This window comes from Bombus terrestris, chromosome 1, assembly GCF_910591885.1.
Source record: "Bombus terrestris chromosome 1, iyBomTerr1.2, whole genome shotgun sequence".
Lineage (NCBI taxonomy): Eukaryota > Metazoa > Arthropoda > Insecta > Hymenoptera > Apidae > Bombus > Bombus terrestris.
In genome coordinates, this window is record NC_063269.1 from 6,923,337 (window position 1) to 6,940,643 (window position 17,307).

At 41.9% G+C, this 17,307-nt stretch overlaps 1 protein-coding gene and 1 long non-coding RNA gene across 8 annotated transcripts in view; both read right to left on the reverse strand.

Annotated features, from left to right (window-relative positions):
* LOC100649561 (laminin subunit alpha-1) overlaps positions 1 to 17,307 on the reverse strand; it is a 199,341-nt gene that overhangs the window by 48,306 nt on the left and 133,728 nt on the right. The window contains exon 1 of one of the 3 annotated variants that reach the window (XM_012309618.3): positions 782 to 6,765. The exons of the other annotated variants lie outside the window; for them this stretch is intronic. Within the exon in view, the coding sequence (XP_012165008.2) occupies positions 782 to 4,388 (3,607 nt within the window). The 5' untranslated portion in view covers positions 4,389 to 6,765. Of the gene's footprint in view, positions 1 to 781; positions 6,766 to 17,307 lie in introns of those variants that run through there. 3 annotated transcript variants of the gene reach the window in all.
* LOC125384778 lies at positions 12,022 to 15,353 on the reverse strand. 5 transcript variants are annotated; one of them, XR_007223545.1, is made up of 4 exons: positions 15,197 to 15,353; positions 13,643 to 13,818; positions 13,053 to 13,559; positions 12,022 to 12,907 (listed from the first exon to the last, which is right to left on the reverse strand). It is a non-coding gene; the product is annotated as an uncharacterized LOC125384778 (long non-coding RNA). The 5 variants fall into 5 exon arrangements; XR_007223548.1 differs by having other exon boundaries at positions 13,053 to 13,562; XR_007223553.1 differs by having other exon boundaries at positions 15,131 to 15,330.

Sequence of the window (17,307 nt, forward strand, 5' to 3'; positions counted from 1 at the left end):
ATACGTGCATTTAGATAGAGCATGACGTTTAACGTTTCATGTTAATTATTATGCATTCGGTATTATCCGCGATAAAAGCTACAAGGAACAACTTGGAATTTCAGTTTACTGTGCTGCAAGATTTTTATTATCCACGACATGGATATCATACGAAATGGAAAGTTTAAAAGGAGAATGTACACTGGAGACTTTAGAAAACTTCACACCCTAGAAAAGGAATTCTAGAATTTAATTATCCGTTACATGTTAGCTGCAAGTTTATCACAAATCTGACATTTAGTTTAATTGCACGCAACTGTATTCTCTATCTGTACGTTCAATGAGAAACGTATGCACTCAAACTTTTATATTTATTTCACAATTTTTCCTAACAACTCCTATCTTCGTAATCAATGAATCGTTTTGACGTTCGCCAATCCTGTTTCCTATTTCTTCCAAACACATTCGTTTTTTCCAAGAGAAGATTCTACGCGTGTACATTCAAACGCCATAAATCCTTTCCTTTCAATGCCTTGAGTAAACGAAGAAACAGATGAAATTAACGTTCTCGCGAGTTTCCTACCTCGATGCAACACCCTCTATCAACTATATAATTAACACTGATAACATTTTTGACACGACTGCATCGTTTGTAGTAATATTTCAATTCCATTACAATGATACGCACAAAATTTGTTCTTCCCTTGTGAATATATTTCTACGTATAATCGACTAGATGATTAGCTGGATGAAAACGTATCGAAAGTGATAGAAATTTCACGTTTAACATTCTGTTACTCACCGTATTTAAGTCCATGCCAGTTTTGAGCCAAATCCTGATATTTATTCGTCGGAAAAGCATTCTTAAATGGCGGAGGTCTAGGTGGCGAAGAACACGGTTTGTAAACAAACATACACTGTACGCACTTCCGGTTCGCAGCTGGTGCCGTTGGTACCGGATACGCCGGTTGAATGTGCACGTATGCCATGGGGGTGGCGGACTGCGGCGAATAGTAATTCGTATATCTCTTTCGACGAATAATCGACTGTTTCTCACGATGCAAATTATCCTTCCGAAGGAACGACGAAGATAATTGCTGATCTTTCGAACCGGCTTCCGTGCCAAATTTTTCATCGTCCGAAAGCTCATTAAGCAAATTCAATTCTTCGGACTTGTCTTCCCTTCCAAGATTTTGTATCGTAACCGTAGGATCCGTCGATTCCGTATCTCGCGATCTAGTTGCAAGTCCTCGAACGTTGGAAAGTTTCTGCGACGTTTCATCCTTCTCGGACTTTCTTAGTTCTAAGAAACTATACGATCTTCCATCTCTCGAATCCACTTCGAATCTTCGATCATTCCACGAGTTAATATCATTCCGTGAATTTAATCGTTCGGATACGTTCTTACCCTCGAACCATGGCATTTCGCTCGGACCGGACAATTTTCCGCTCAGAATATTTCTATCTACCTGTTCGTCTGCCAACTGTTGCACTCTATTCGTATCAAACAACATCCCGTCTGCCAACTGCAATCTCCTTGCATCCTTTCGTATATCCGCGAAACCATCGCGTAAATTCAATTTACCGAAAGTCTTTTCTTGCACCGCGTTCGACTTATCGGTCACCGGAGGGACCATCGTTATCTGTTCGTCAAACAATTGGTCGCTTCCACGAAGCGGAGAGGAAGCAGGACCGGCTTCACGAGCGTTCGCATCGTGGCGATCTCGACGATCCGTTATTTCGTATCCGGCGAGTGTCTCGGCGTAACCTTGCGCGGCGTCCATCTCACGAAAATCCACGGAAGGATCGGTGGCCGGAGGCGATCGATCGCGAGATCTCGTCTCGCGCGTTCCTCTTTCAAGGATGTTCTCGCGATTCCGTTCCACTGTTCGACCTTTACGGCTTCTGAACGTCTCGGACGTCTTTGCGGAAGATCGAGTCGGCCCGTGATCCTCGCGAAAAAAAAGCACACGGTCCTTCTGCATTCCAGCGAGAACAGGCGGCTTGGCTCGGGAGGAATCGGCCGATCCCGAGATCGATTCCTCGTCTCGTTTATATTCTTCTTCCCTGTCTGCCTTTTCAAAGCCGGATAGCTGGTCGGAATTATGGAAATCACCGACGAGCTCGTCCGAGAATCCGACGTTTAGCTTCCTTTCGACCCTCCGGTCGAATCCAGATTCCGTCGAGATTGATCGGTCATTTCGATGACGAGGATCTTCGTTATTTATATTCGAAAGAATTTCTTTTTTCTCGTTCGATTTAGAAGCCGACGACGATACATCGTACGAAAGAAGTTTTCGTTGCGTCCGGCTTTCGATGTCGCTTATAGAGGTTAATTCGTGATTTAATTCGCTGTGCAGGGAGTGCGAATATCGCGTGGAGATAGCAGTACTTTCCATTTTTGCCAGACCATGGATTTCGTCATCGTTTTCACCGCGTTGCCCGTGCAAGGTTAGCGAAAGGCTGTTGCCCGCGTCCGAGTAGTAACTTCGCCCCAAACTCTTCCCGACTTCATTCATCGATTGCCCATTCACTCGGTGCGACAAATTCTCTTTAACGTCGCTCCTTTCACCGACAACCGAGCCATTGAGCGCGTCGCGGGTCTCTTCGTCATCCTTCGAAAACCGAGTCTCATCCTGCTCGCTCGTGTTTCCAGCTTCCTCGCTCCTAAACATCGTATAATTCGCCTCATCATTATCGTTCGTTCGTCTCTTTGGATCTTTCAACGACGCGAGATCGCCCCTCTTTGTAATTGAGATCTTCCTCGGTCTGCGGTTATTTTCTATGAGCTCGATCTTCTCAGCATTCGATAACCGAAGGGAGTTTTCATTCCAATAATTTTCGCTTTTCCTCGTAATTGAGCTGTGTACCGGTCCACGCTTATTTTCTATCAGATCGATCTTTTTAGAATCCGATGGAAGAAGCGAATTTTCACGAGAATAGCCTGTCGATGTGTAATCGTTGTGCGAACGATCGCTTCCCTCGCTAGTTAATGACACTTTTACACCGCGATTAATTGATTTTCGATTACCTTTATCGTACGCGTTATCGGTTTCTTCTTTTAAATCCCGCGATGAAATTGCGCTGTTCCACGGATCGCTTATAGATTCGTAATTATCTTCATTTTCTACAGAAACCGTAGGTTTTCCCGCGAAATAAATCAATCCGTAATTATCTTCGTTTCCCGTGTTTTTCTTCAGATTCTGCAACGAAAGAGATTCATCCAAATAACTCGTCAACGCACCATTATTCTCATTCCCGATGTAATCGCTTCTTTCAGAAGCCAATAGCGGAAATGACTTTTCCACCGCGTAACTTGTTAAACCACCGTCGTGTTCATCTTTTATCCCATATTTTTTCTTCAGAGTCCACGACGGAAGCGAGCTGTCCACCGCGTAATTCTTTGATTCGCCGTCATTCCTTTTCACATCCCATATTGGAAAGGAACTTGGCACCGAATAACTTACCGACTTTCGATCGTCGTTTCTCCGATCATTTCTCACGAAACTCCACGGCGGATGTAACCTTTCAACCAAATAACTCTTCGATCCACCGTCATTTTTATCATTCCTTTCAACATTCCACGATAGAAACGAGCTTCTTGTTAAACCATCTATCGACACGCGATTGCCTTCTGCGTTTTCTACGAGATCATTTTTGTCGAAGTTGGACGACGGAAGCGGCTTCTCGATAGAATAAGCCGCTGATCTAGAATTACCTTCGTCCACTGTACTTCTCCTCGGTTCCACCACGTGACTCTTGGATTTCCTATCAGCGTGACCATCGTTTTTCATCACATTCCACGGTGCAAGTGAACTCGCGATCGAAAAACTCGTAGCTTCTCCGTCTATCTCGTTCTTTCCATCGCCGCTCTCCAAATTTCTTACAGGCGACTTATCGACCGTGTAACTTTCCGACGCGTCGCTTCCCAGGAAATCCGACGGTTCCGCGAAGCTCGTCGCCGTACGATTCGTCGATCCTCCATCGGTTGTCTCGAAATCTCTCGTCGGCCGCGAATAACTCTTCGGACGTTCGTTTCTTCGAGGATCCGACCACGGAAGCGAGATCTCCTCCGAATAGCTGGCCTCGTGTTCCCCGTCAGGTTCGGCATTCCGATGGACGTCGGTCGGGGTCTGCGTTTCTTGGTCGGTCGCTGAATAATCCCGTCGATCCTGCCCCTCGATTCCCGGCCCGTCGCTCGGCCGTTCCTCTTTTTTCCCGTGGATGTCGCGCCGACTGCTCGATCGGGACGACGCGACAGCCACGCTGAAATAGTTCCTGTCCGAATCGATCGGCGTGGACGTAGACAACGCGTCGCCGGCCGTGTCGATCCGCCATGCCAGCAGAAACAGGGCCCCTACTCCGAGGGCCAGGACGCCCCGGGTCCACGCTGACCTTCCGGGGTACATTTCTACCCCATGCTCACAGGAAGCACCGGCACGTTCCTCCGCGCCTCTATCATCACGCTGTCATCTCCGAGCAATGGATCGGCTTTGAGAATGTCGACCTTGGTAAACGGACTGGAGAACAGGGGCGCGCTTGCTGAACGTACGATGGATCTTCTCTTTTGACGCGATTTCGGCTGGCGCAATCGATCTCGCTGATATTTTTCTCTCGATGGTGTTGCGATATTCTGACAGTTTGCGATAGTTCGGAGATTCTTTGGGTAGAAGTTGTAACGACGATTCGAGTGATTCTTTATTTTGCAATTAACGCTCGAGTTTGCACGCTAGCTCGTTGCAAGGAGCGCGAATATTTCGCTAGCGATTCGAGGCGATTATTCGAAGTGCGTTTCGATGGAGTTGTGAGATCACCGTCTCGATTTGTTCGTTAATTCGTGGCGAACACGAACACTGTTGAGATATTAATTCGCTCTTGATATCGTTAGCTCGAGATGTTCTATGGTAAGCGGATTTTCGTTTGAAAATTACGGAGGTGATTTAAAAATAGGTTTAGGTTTGCGATTATTGTTCGTTGATTATCTCGTCGATCGCGAATGGTTTGGTGGTATTCGTCGGAGGAATTTTTTCGTAAATAAGCCGCACTTGCAAGGACTATTTAAGAAGTAAATATAACTAACGCGATAACGATAACCTGAGTGAATTCATTGATTCGTTGCGAAGAAATCACTGTTGAGACACGTGTCTTCGATCATGGTAATTCGAGACGTTTTTCAATGGACAAGTTCGTTTTTTAATTAGGCTCGTGAGGACGATTTCAGAGTTACGATCAGCGTTTCACTTCGTATATTGCTTCGTCGCGAAGCAAAATCCTGGCCTAGCCTGAGTCGCTGATAATAATAATAATTTCTTCAACAGGCAGGTTTGTCTCGTAATTGCACTTGCGACGACGATTCGAAGGACAAATGTAACTCTGCGATCGTTGTCTGCGTTTGTCTACTGACTCGTTGCAAACCTCTTCGAAGTTAAGTTGTCTCAAGATCTTCTATCAAATAGCTTTGCTTTGAAAATAGTCCAACAATCATTAACTTGGATTTATCACTATGTTCGTTCACTGATTTATTACGAGAAGAAATACTATTAAGGCACTGGGTTTTCCATAACTATCATTCACGACGTTCTTCGATTATTATTTGTCGTTATAACTTATTGCAAATTATTCGTAGACTTATCTTTACGAAGTAGCTTTGACTTCGCGACCACGTTTAAGTTTATTCACTTACTCGTTGCAAGAGTCTTTAATAATGAAACCCCATAACATACTTCGACAAGCTTTTACATTCGTTAAATAATTCTGATTTGATCACCTCTTGTTTCGATAAAATATATCACTCAACTTGTTACTATCTAACTGGATACTATCGGAATATCAGTTTCTAATAACGCTACCTGGCAACGGAACCTCGAAAGTAACAGTGCGTTTGATCCTCAACCGTACCACGAGAACAGGTTCATTTCGACTTTGTAATCACTTATCGAGTCTCTTGGCCGATTCCTCGTTCGTCAGAGCACAGATAGCGCGAAGATGGCAACCATCGGTTCAATATTCGATTCGAGGAACGAGCGACGGGCGCGTGTTAGTTGGCGGCGTGGATCAGCCGCGGCGATTGACGCGACTCATAAATCATGCTAGTTTCTTTTTTCTTTCTTTCCTTTTTTTTTACGGCAACCAAGAAAGGAGGTTGCGCGGATCTACGAAATCTCGTTCCAGGCGGTGGCCGTTTCTTGCGCGCATTCCCTCGGGGGCCGTCGTGCGATCTCCAGCGGTGTCCACGAGAGACGCTCTTGTTACGCGTAAAAATCGGCGAGGATGGCGACTCACAGGGCCGTCGACACTTTCAACCAGGGAGCGCCGATGAAAGATTCATAGGGGCGAGAAGAGCCACGGCGCCAAAGGTCGGATCCAGAGGTTCCAACGGGGAGAGATCGCGAAAGGGAGAGCTCGCTGACCGGAAGAGAAAAAGAGCTACTCGATCGAAGAACCCGTCCTCGGTCGATCGACGAGACCGCCGATTCCTCTTCGAAAGGTGAACGCTTCCAAGCGGAGAGAGGACACGATCGATCCTCGAGACCCTCTTTCGAAATATCGCGAAACCGCGAGGAAAAAGCGACCAGTGCATACGTGGACCACGACGAGGTGAATATGTACCGGCTTCGACGGCGGCCCGAGAGACACTGACTTGCTACCATTACCATTAGCCGCCTTTGCCCTCTCCTCTCTTCCTCTTCTTCTTCGTCTCGCGGCTCGCGTCCTCCTCCTTCATGCGGGAAACCCGAATCTCTTCTCCGTACCTCGTCGACCGGCGCACGTGGGTGTATACGCGACTCGCTTGTCTCTCTGGATCGGAGAGGATCTGTCGTGGGATCCGATGCTCCCGTTTTTCCTCGCCCCCTTCCTGCTTTAAAAGCTCTGCGCACTCCTTAGGGTTACGCCACGCGCGCGTAAACAATACGTCTCGCGGTCAGATCCAGGCGCCGCAGCTTTTTCATTGCGACCAGGAAGAGAAGGATACGAGGCGAATTAAATTTGGATTTTTCTTGCGAAAATGTTTCCTTTTTACGAGGAACGAACGATGGAAATGGTAATAGATTTTAAGGGAATAAATTTCGAGAACAGTATCTTTGGCACGTTTAGATATATGTAATAATGGAACGCGATAATAAAACGTTAAGGTATTTGTGGTAATCGATAAGACGCGTGACGCTTTTCAAGTTTCGATAACGTTATTGATAAATTCATTCAATGAGAGCAATTGCACGAGACGAACGATGAGGAAGAATAGACTTTGCAGTGTGATATCTAGTTTATCTTCATTGATATACGTGTGTGGAGTAATGCAAGTATCTGCACACTTTCTATAGAGATTTTAGTAAATTGTAAAAATATTCAGTACGTGTATTATTGTTAGAAGCTCGTGTATTTTCTTTTGGATATGTATAGTATTGAAAAAGGATTAGAAAATGCAATTCTTTGCGTCATAGCTAACAATTCTAACGCTGTTTCTCTTTTGTTAGAAAAATCTTTTCTATTAATCGCAGAATATACTATAATATCTGTAAGCGGTGTAAAGGTATAAATCGTAAAGTAATCGCATTATTTCGTAAATTATCGCAACACTGAGATCGTACAATATATAAATACCGAATAAAGTTTATAAAATCGCAATTAATTTCTCAAGCTACGTAAGAAAGAAAGAATTATTTCAGTCAGTAAAGGCACGTAGCCACTGAGTAAGCTTCCCGTTTAAAACGTTCAGTGTTGATATTAGAAAAGTAGGTCGAACCGAGCACTGCGGTGCCTTGTTATCGATTGTTTAGCTGTTAGATAAGAAGATGATGTATTTCGCACTAGTGCAAAGATAAATACGTTTTCTAATGCTTGCAAGGAGGTAAAACATTTCAAACTAACTGGTAACTCTCTTTTACCTTTCTCCATTGGAAAAAAGAATTCTAGCAGAATTTCGTTCTAAAAAGAATTCTACGAAGAATATCATAGTTAGTCTTATAGTTTCGCCGTTACTTTCCAAGTATTCTTCAAAGGTTTCTTGTCTGTTTCTAAAATATCGTCTAGTTATCCGAAATTCGTATTTAAATAATCACCAAGGTGTGCTAAGATCCAATCCAGAAATTAAGTACTTTTTTAAAAATTTGTGAAAAAATAAAATATCTCGCAAAGTGTTGAGTATTCTATGACCTTCACTAAACGATATTGGATCACTTACGTATCTTTTTTTTTTATGGTTTGACCTAATTGTTAGAATCATTTCGCGTGGGTTCGAATCATCATGAGAATCCTAATTATATTTAAGTAACGATCGTAAATTAAGAATTATAACAAGGACCACATCTAAAAGAGGACTTTTTTTTTCATCTTCCGATGACATTCGAATTAACCCGCTCGATGCCCAAACGCAACCGCGTGTTCGCATAAATATTGATCGATCGTTTTTTCTCGCTCAGGTACACGTGTGTACATTCGTTGCATATTTATAAACTGCCTTTAATGCTCGGTGCATTACGAATGCGGTTGCCAGAATCTCGTTTCGTAAGACTCGGTTCTTCTTTCGCTTCTGTATGACTGTGCGATGTTGAGCGCGGATCCGATGGCGGTCGGCCGAGAGAGGTCGCGAGATATCGACCGCCAGAACTTACATACTACGTATTCTCTCGCTGTTCAGGAACTCCCGTTAATTACGCGCTCACGAGCGTACCGCTCGGATTTCGCTTCCGGCATCTAGGCTGCCGAGAATTTCAGCTGAGCTGCTGAGGAACCGGCTGGAATGCGACACGGCTCGCAACAGTTCCATCAGCCACTTAACATAGACGAAAAAATACATGCGCTTCGCGTTCGCTGCGATAAACCATTATCGAGTGTTGATTGCGCGTCGGACTAGACATCTATTTTTTTTCTTTTGTTCTTTAACCATCCCATCATTAGCGAACGGGATCGCGAAAGATTTTAAGGAGACCTTGAGCGTTGAAGATGCGAAGATTCATCATAGCCATGCTTCAAACGCGTACGACTGGAAATTGTTCGCTCTAAATGACTATAACTTCATGAGTTTAGATATACGGGATGAGTCAGTAAGAAAGACTTTGTCAAAAGACGTTTGAATTGATCGTGTTCGACGTGCCTGATCGGGCGAATATCAGATAATTTGATGTTTCAATGCTTTGTACATTTCGAGATTAAATTCGACTTCTTCAGATGCTGAGAGCATCTTTTTAAATAGCACCGTATTGTTTTTGTAAGATTGGTCCATCCAGCTGGATATTCTGCCCGGCAGAAGCTATTAGCCTATTTGTATCGGAAGACCATCGGTTTATTAGATACTTCAACTTCCATTTGTCAAGTTTAATGAATAAAAGAGAAGGAAAGACGCGAAGTGGTTGAATTCGATGAACTGAAGTTAAGATATCTGCTAAACTAATGGCTTTTCGGTATAAGTAGGTTAATAGTTCTCCGTAAACGAAACTGATCGATAAAGAATAGATAAAGGTGGGTAGATGAAAGAACGATCGAAGGTGAAATAAAATGGAACGAGTAAAATTGATTTAAAGTTGCATTATTCATCGGTGAATCCTGCTCCTCAAATTCGTTCGATAATAAAAATTGACCAATATACACGGTGTCTAAATGCAGATATCTTCAAATGACAAATATTCGACGTTTCTTATGCGGAACATGCGGAATCGGTTTGACACGAAAGAAGTAAAAGGCAGAGCGAAGAGGAAGTAAAGATAAGGCACCAACGCATACATCACTTTATCTGCCCTCCATATTCCTCTGTTGTTAACACTGAATCAATTTTATGAATGAATACATTCGTAATTGTAGCGTATGTGAGTTACGATTGAAATTAGCATAGTTAGGCGGTACTCGGAACCATACTTTACAAAGGAAAAATACACCCGTACCGTTATGGCGTTCGCATTTTTGCCCGTGTAACAATAAATTACACCTGGCTGAGCAATGATTAACCGACGTTATGATAGCAGGATGTAAAATATGTCACGATATGAAGAATGGTTTAATTCACTGTAACTTACGGCCCCGTTCCCTATCGTATTCAAACCGCCCGATTTATTTCGTTTGAGCCACTCTACCGACAATGGACTTACCTTCTTTGAGGCTTGCGTTCACGCAGCCGACCATTATTACGTGCAGCTCACTTTGCGTAAGAATTCTTGCCAGTGTGATTATTCATTATCCAACTATGTTGTACGAGTACAAACGAATTTCACTGTATCAAGTATCTTAGAACATGGAAACTCTACATTCGATACGATTCGAAGCTGTTTAATTTCTTCTAATGAAGCTTTAAAGCTATTTTACTTGGTCCAATCATAGGAAGTATATCTTATTTGTGCTGAAAAGCCGGAGACACGTGAAACTGTTCTGGACAATTCACCTACTTTGGCAGTAGAAAAATATACGTCGTAGCTATCTTTAAGAAGGATATAATCCGACATCGCGATAAATTTTCTTTCTTAAAATAAAGATATAGACCAACTCCGCTTTTTCTTTTTTTCCAATCAAATTACGTGTCTCTTTACTATATACACTTTTTGCTACCTTATGGTAAAGTGTAGCAACAGATTTTTTGAGAAACTTTAAATTACAAAAATATACAATATATCGAAAGTATAGTACTTATTATAATATTCAACGGATGAAACATGAAGCTTCATAAAAATACGAATCTGCATGAAAATTCGATAAGTATCCTATTATATTAGAAACTCGATAGAACGAGATTTTACACTTGCAAGAAGATTAATGTATTCGAGAAACTGAGAAGTACTTGGAGATTTGCGCCTGAAGAAATTTTAATTTGACGTAAAGAGACGCCCCTAGCTTTTTAATAGCAGTGTACAGGTATCTTTTGTGAACGCTTTGTACACGGTAATCGAGTTAATACCATGGAAGAACGTCCAGTTTTCGCAGATAAAGTGGCTATTACGCTTGTCAACGATATACTCGTAACGAACCAATAAACACGCTCCCTCCAGCGACCAAGCTCGCACGGTTCATTAATTATCCAATCAAGTCTCTTCCCGTATTCTTTCAGCCCGCGTATCCGTGCATCCAGCACCTTGCAGTTTCCTTGACCATGTCATGGACCACCTGAGATAAGTTCATAAAGCTCTCACAATGAAACACCCACTGTGCATTCGTGCAGCCAACGCAACACGGCGAGCATCATTGCATTCAATTAACGAGAGACTGATCGCTTCGTATCATTCACGGTAACGGAGAAACGACAGTCATTACACACGCATCCACCTGTCAAACAGGTGGTTTTATTCTGGTAAATGAAAAATATTTCATTTGTCTCTTACATCGCTGTCTCCTAAATCGAGTCAACTTCTCTTAAGAACTTCATTTATCATTTTCGAGAGAAAAATAAATCCCAAAAGCGAACGTAATAATTTCTAGCTTTCAAAAATTTCTATCACATTCGCAACGTGCAAAGTTTTTACAGAAATTTTGCTACTCGTCCGTTGAATTATAAATTATACGTACACCACACCGTCTAATTATTTTCTCTGATTAAACTTAAGTTTTATTACACCGATCAACTCTCGACTACACCCATTCACCATCCTCGTAGTTAATTTTTATTGGGAACACCACTCTAACGCATAGATACGCATGCTTCCAGGCTATGTTATTATAACAGCTTTTGCTAAATACAACGATTTATAGCGTACAATTTAGTGTGGCGTTTATGTGGCCGCATATTACTCTCGCGCGATTTATTCTGAGATTCATGAATCGTCACCTAGATGAGGACGACGTTCGTGTAACGTGCACCGCATCTTTCATCTGCCTACGTGGCTGTCTACTCTCCGGGTTAAAGCCCTCGCACATTGCGTGAGCAAACACTTGTTGTAATCAAGCATAAAAAAGAGAAAAATCGTCATTTACATTGTGCCGCTCACCTATCCGCCGCGCCAGTGAGAGAGCGAGTACTTAATGGCTCGGTGATTCATTGAGCTCCATTGATGCCGACGAGAATACTGTTCGCTGGTCTTCAAAGCAAGTTTACCCTTTAGTAGTGTTATTCAAACTACTAAATACGTAAATACAATTTTATTTGACTAAATATTTTTTGATATTTATAAAGTTTCGATTGTAAAATAGGGAGGTGGAGAAAGTTGCAAGTTCTTCAGTCGTTGAGACAGATCAGTAGAGAAAACGTTAAAAGGTTGAATAATTTAATTGTGATATATTTATAATTAAAATCTTGGTTGGAAATTTGTTTAGATATTCAAGTAACTTGAACGCATTATCTTCTATGGTTGTTATTTAACAAATCAGCATTGTGCAAAGTCGTTCTTAACTGATAGTTCATAGTATACATGCAACAATTTCATTCGTATTATCGTAGACTTTTAAAGAGCTACACTGTCGCTGTCCACGATTCAACAAATCACAGAAAATATTGCGACACTTTTGATTGAAATATATCAGAGAAAGATGCTTCTCATTCAAAATATTTTTCTCTTGCAATATCATTTCAACTACGATTCTTTCGTCAAATAATCCCAAACCATTAACGCTATCTCGTAATCCTCGTACCATATCGAACATCAGAACTTAAAAATCCTCGACACATCGTTGAAGTATCGACGAAAGACTGTTCGATCGGTCTCAGCTACCTAATAAATATCGGCCGTTTTCTCGGCAAGCATCGTGAATCCCACGACCACGCCTCTCCGTCTATTCTGTTTCACGAAGCCGGCAGTCGCCGTCAATGAGCATAAATCGAAAGGATTTTTTCCGAAATCTGAACCTGTTCGCTCGGCGAACGTTCTCCAGAGGGACCTTTAGGCTGCGGCCACACGAACGTCGCAACGACGCCCGTTGTAACGGACGTTGTTTCGTACGTACGTACGTAAAAGTAGTACGTACGTATAGAGTTGTACGGATGTACAGCCAGTGGCGTATCCATGAGCCTTTCCTGGAGGAGAGGGAATACGTAAAAGTACGTTGGAGATTTAAAATTTTCTTGTAATTTATATCATAATATAGTGGAATTCCGATTATCCGAACTAAATAATTGAGTTCGAATGTAATCGAATTTTTTAGATAATCGAACGACTCACATTTAAGTACATTCTGCATGAAAAATTCTGATGTTTGTACATATTCCATGTATTACGTACACATGTTTGAATCATCTTTGTTCGTGCGATCTTCTCGAGCTGCTAGATTGCATATCTTTGTTAAAATTAATAATTCCTCGGGAGTATCTCGTTGATGATGTGCCTTGTACCATCCGATAATTGTCTGTGATGCTGTGAATGCTTCAGAATGCTTGGGAATGTCACTTGTGCAGATATCTTCTTCCTCCAAGTTTTACACGTTCGTCTTTTAATGTCACAAATCGTTGATTCAGCAATCGCGCAAGACACCGCTTTTCAGTTATGGTTTCACCATTGCGTAATCGAGCAATGTTCCGCGTCTCCTCTGAATTGATAAAACGGACTACGCTTATGTTTTCACATGTTGGTGTACAGCATAAAGATCAACTGACGATGATACGTTGACAATACAGACAATGTACTGGCTTGGCTTGTGTCTCACAGGCAAATGTATTTCCACAATATTTACTGCTGGGATAACCGACAGCTTCTACTGTATCTCTATCTCTATCTGATACTACAATTTAAATAATTAAATTTACTGTAATTACCTGACGAATATTTCAGAACGCGATAATATTGATATTTTTATATTTTATTTATTCTTGGAGGCGGCGGTAGATGCAACCCTCCTCCTTCCATCTGACACTTCGTTCTTTATCGCGTTATAACACTCGATAAATACAATTTCTTTCAAATATGAATTGACTTCGGGGTGCGATAGAAGCTGCAAAATAATCTTATTTACACAGATATCCCAAAAAAGAAGCCTTTTTGTAATAACAATAATTGACAATACAGAAATTCGAAGATTCTTACAGACAGAACTGCCGGGGTAACATCGTCTACGAAATGCAAAGTACGCGAAAGAAGATACGTAAAGGAAGCGTTTTGCATTAGCAATGATTGGCAATAAAGAAGTCCGAAAACGTTTGCGAACGAAATCGTCGGAGGAACATCCTCTAGAAATGCGTGCGCGCGTGACACGCGTCCTACAAATGTCGTGTGGCTCGCTACACGAATTAATACGATACAGAATGTACGTCTACGAAATCTAACGTCTGTTTTAACATAAATGTGTTTGGGAAAAAGTTACGCATGTTACAAGTTACATAGCGTTGACAGTGATGCATGTCGCTCGTGTATGGACTTCGATATACGACGATATATATACGTACGATGCTTCCTCAAACTACGCGGCGTTTAGGGACATCGACTGACCGCGTAGGGTGAAACCCATGAAAGCTGAAATACGTACACGCATTTATATCTTTCCAATGCACGCGCATATTGTGCATTTCTATTCAAAATATACGATTGTTATATTCGTTCTTTATATTCTTCGGTATAAGACGATTCGATGCGAACTGTCTTTCTGAAATCACTGCCCGTATGTATCGGGCAGCAATATCGAATTCAAGCAGTTGACGGACTGTTCGAGGAAGAAGAGGATAACGAACTCATTTATTTTTACGCGCACGAATAGTGGAACCGTAGCTATGTAGCTGACAGAGACACGCTGATCGTTCGATTTTTTCCAAGCTTCATAACGGTTCGTTATGTGTTTTGAATTCGCTGGCATTGCTTCTTGCACGCATGGACAACTTGCAAAGTATTATGTAGTTCACACGAACGAATTCGCACGTGTGAAGAAGTTCTTGCTCGTGTGAGAAGATACCACGAACGAAGTCACGTGTACGGCACGTTCTGTGGATCCTGAAACGTCAAATTCGCATAGTTTCGAATTTTTCGAGTTTGGTCCATTCTACGAAGAAAATACCAGGTATAGCAGTCGTAAAAGGTCGAGGCTCGCAGGCCACGGCGGAGAGCTTCTCTCTTATTCGCCATGATAAGAAAGATTGGAAAGATACGCTGAATAAATTGATCGGAAACAAATGTAGAAGGAAAAAGCGAAATCGATGAGAAAAGAAATGCACATATTATAGAAACTGTGTTGTTCGTGGAAGCAACGTATTTCCACAACGCGTGCCACACAACGGACATGGTCGCAACGTTCGTGTGGTCCCAGGCTTACTTACCACTCTTCAAGACCTATCTCAAGACAAGAGGTCTCTGGGTGTCTTTTGTTTCACGAGAACACGTACCGAGAATCAGAAACTGCGAAGGCTGACACTCCCAGAGCGGCAGGCTCGAAAGAAAAGCAAAAGGCGATTTTATGGTATATTCATGGTGGCACAGGTGGCCTGGCTACGTGACGATGAGTATCTGACGGTGAACGACGCCGCACGTAATGGACAGGCCGCGTGGGCACGGTTAGTTTTATAGAGCCCACACGGTTCGGAATACAAAATCTTTGCTGGTACTTCCGCGATGAGATCACCTGCCTGTGTTTCTCATTCGAGTGTTTGGCAACGCGACCGCGACGTTACGTTGCTTGTCTGGGCCTAGTCGTGAATCACGAGGCTACGACATTGATGGCTAGACGCCGAGAGAACCATTAGGGACATCGGCGTGAAAAAACACGAACGATGACGGTTTTGAAGACCGTCGTCGTAAAGGCAGAGGATTTACGTTGCGGTTGTCGCGGTGTCTCGCCTTGAGATACGTGGCTGTGACACAGGGATGGAATATCGTCGGTGTAATTGGGTTAAAATAGAATAACGAAGACAGGCGATCAAGATTGATATGTGAATTTACGAGCTTTCTATAAACATAGCCATATAGTTTCGTTGAACGGATAAAACGCTCGATTGTCAGTCAAGAATACATATTTTACGTACGCGATGAAGAAGCAAGATTTCATTTGAATATGTCACTCATGAAACTGCTATAGAGTAGATTTCCACTCGTACAAACGCTGTTTACTATGTCGCTGAGATTTATGCATATTCATTATTCATAAATCTTAATGGTACTCGCGCATACACATATGTACGTATATGCATTTATCGATTCGAGCATATTAAGTAAATTGAAATACGTAGATTCAGAATACTACGTTTTTGAAAAAATGAAGGTCGTCTTTTGAAAAAATCACTATAGATAGATAGGAGACTAATTAGCAATGTAAAACGATGTATCAAAGGTAAGCTAAATATTCTGCGATAAATCCTGGAACTGAAAGACACTAGAAAGAAACGAACTTTGTTATACTTTATAAATAAAACGTTATATTATGTAACAACGATAAACTGAAAAAATTCAGCTTGCGTCTCGTGGAAATAATTCTAAAAAATCCTATGAATATTCGACTACTTTGAGCGACGATATGGATTCACAGATGGTGTTTTCGTCTCGTAGGACATAGCAGAGGGTACGAGAAAGGAAAGAGCAAGAGCGAAACGCAGATGCATCGATATCACTCTAGAAGACAGAAGCTTCGACTACTTCGTGGGTCGTTTAACAAGATGGAATTAATTTTTATATCGTATAAGTACCGGTCGTACCAAAGCTGGGCTTGGTTGATCATACGATTTCATTAATAAGGAGGCGGTACCGGCAGATATGGTTTCCGTGTTCGATCTTCTGGTATTGTACAAGCTTACCGTACTGTAGCGTACAAATTACATTTCGCAGTACGCGGTTGAAATTGTTTTCTGATAAAAAAGATTCTTTCCCATAAGGTACATCTCCTTATATTTTATCGCAAAATATGGCTTGGTGTAACAATTACGATAAATAACGAAAGAAGATTCGATATGTTTCGGCTTTCATTAAAGAGATTGTAAAAGAAAGTATTGATAATTTGAGACAAACTTGCAACTAAAACCAGATTGCTTTAAAAAAAAAAAGGAAGAGCTATGTCTGTACGTGGACGTATCTTGGAAAAAGTGCGTTAGTCTCGACGTATGTCCACGCGAATACGATCAAAGAATGCCTTGTTCCTCTTCGTCGGCCGTGTCTGAAGCTGTGTACGAACCCTTTCAAGATCACTAGGCTAACGTTTGCCCCATAAACTCGATTCATTCGCTGTTACAACCTCGTTCGTTATGTTTCTTTAAGATGCATATTTATATTACGCAGTGTTACGCAATAACGCGTAATATGAAACTGAAAATGAAACTTGTTCAACCGATTGTTTACTTCTGCTCAAAATATTTATTCTTGCTGCTTTTTCTTTGAGATCAAAGAGAATTTCACAAGAGAAGCTTCACAAGAGAATACAGAACTTTGGATATTTTAAAACAACTTTGGATACACGAATTATTCAATTATAATTATTATGAAATTGTTTATTTTACCGCGATTTTTGCAC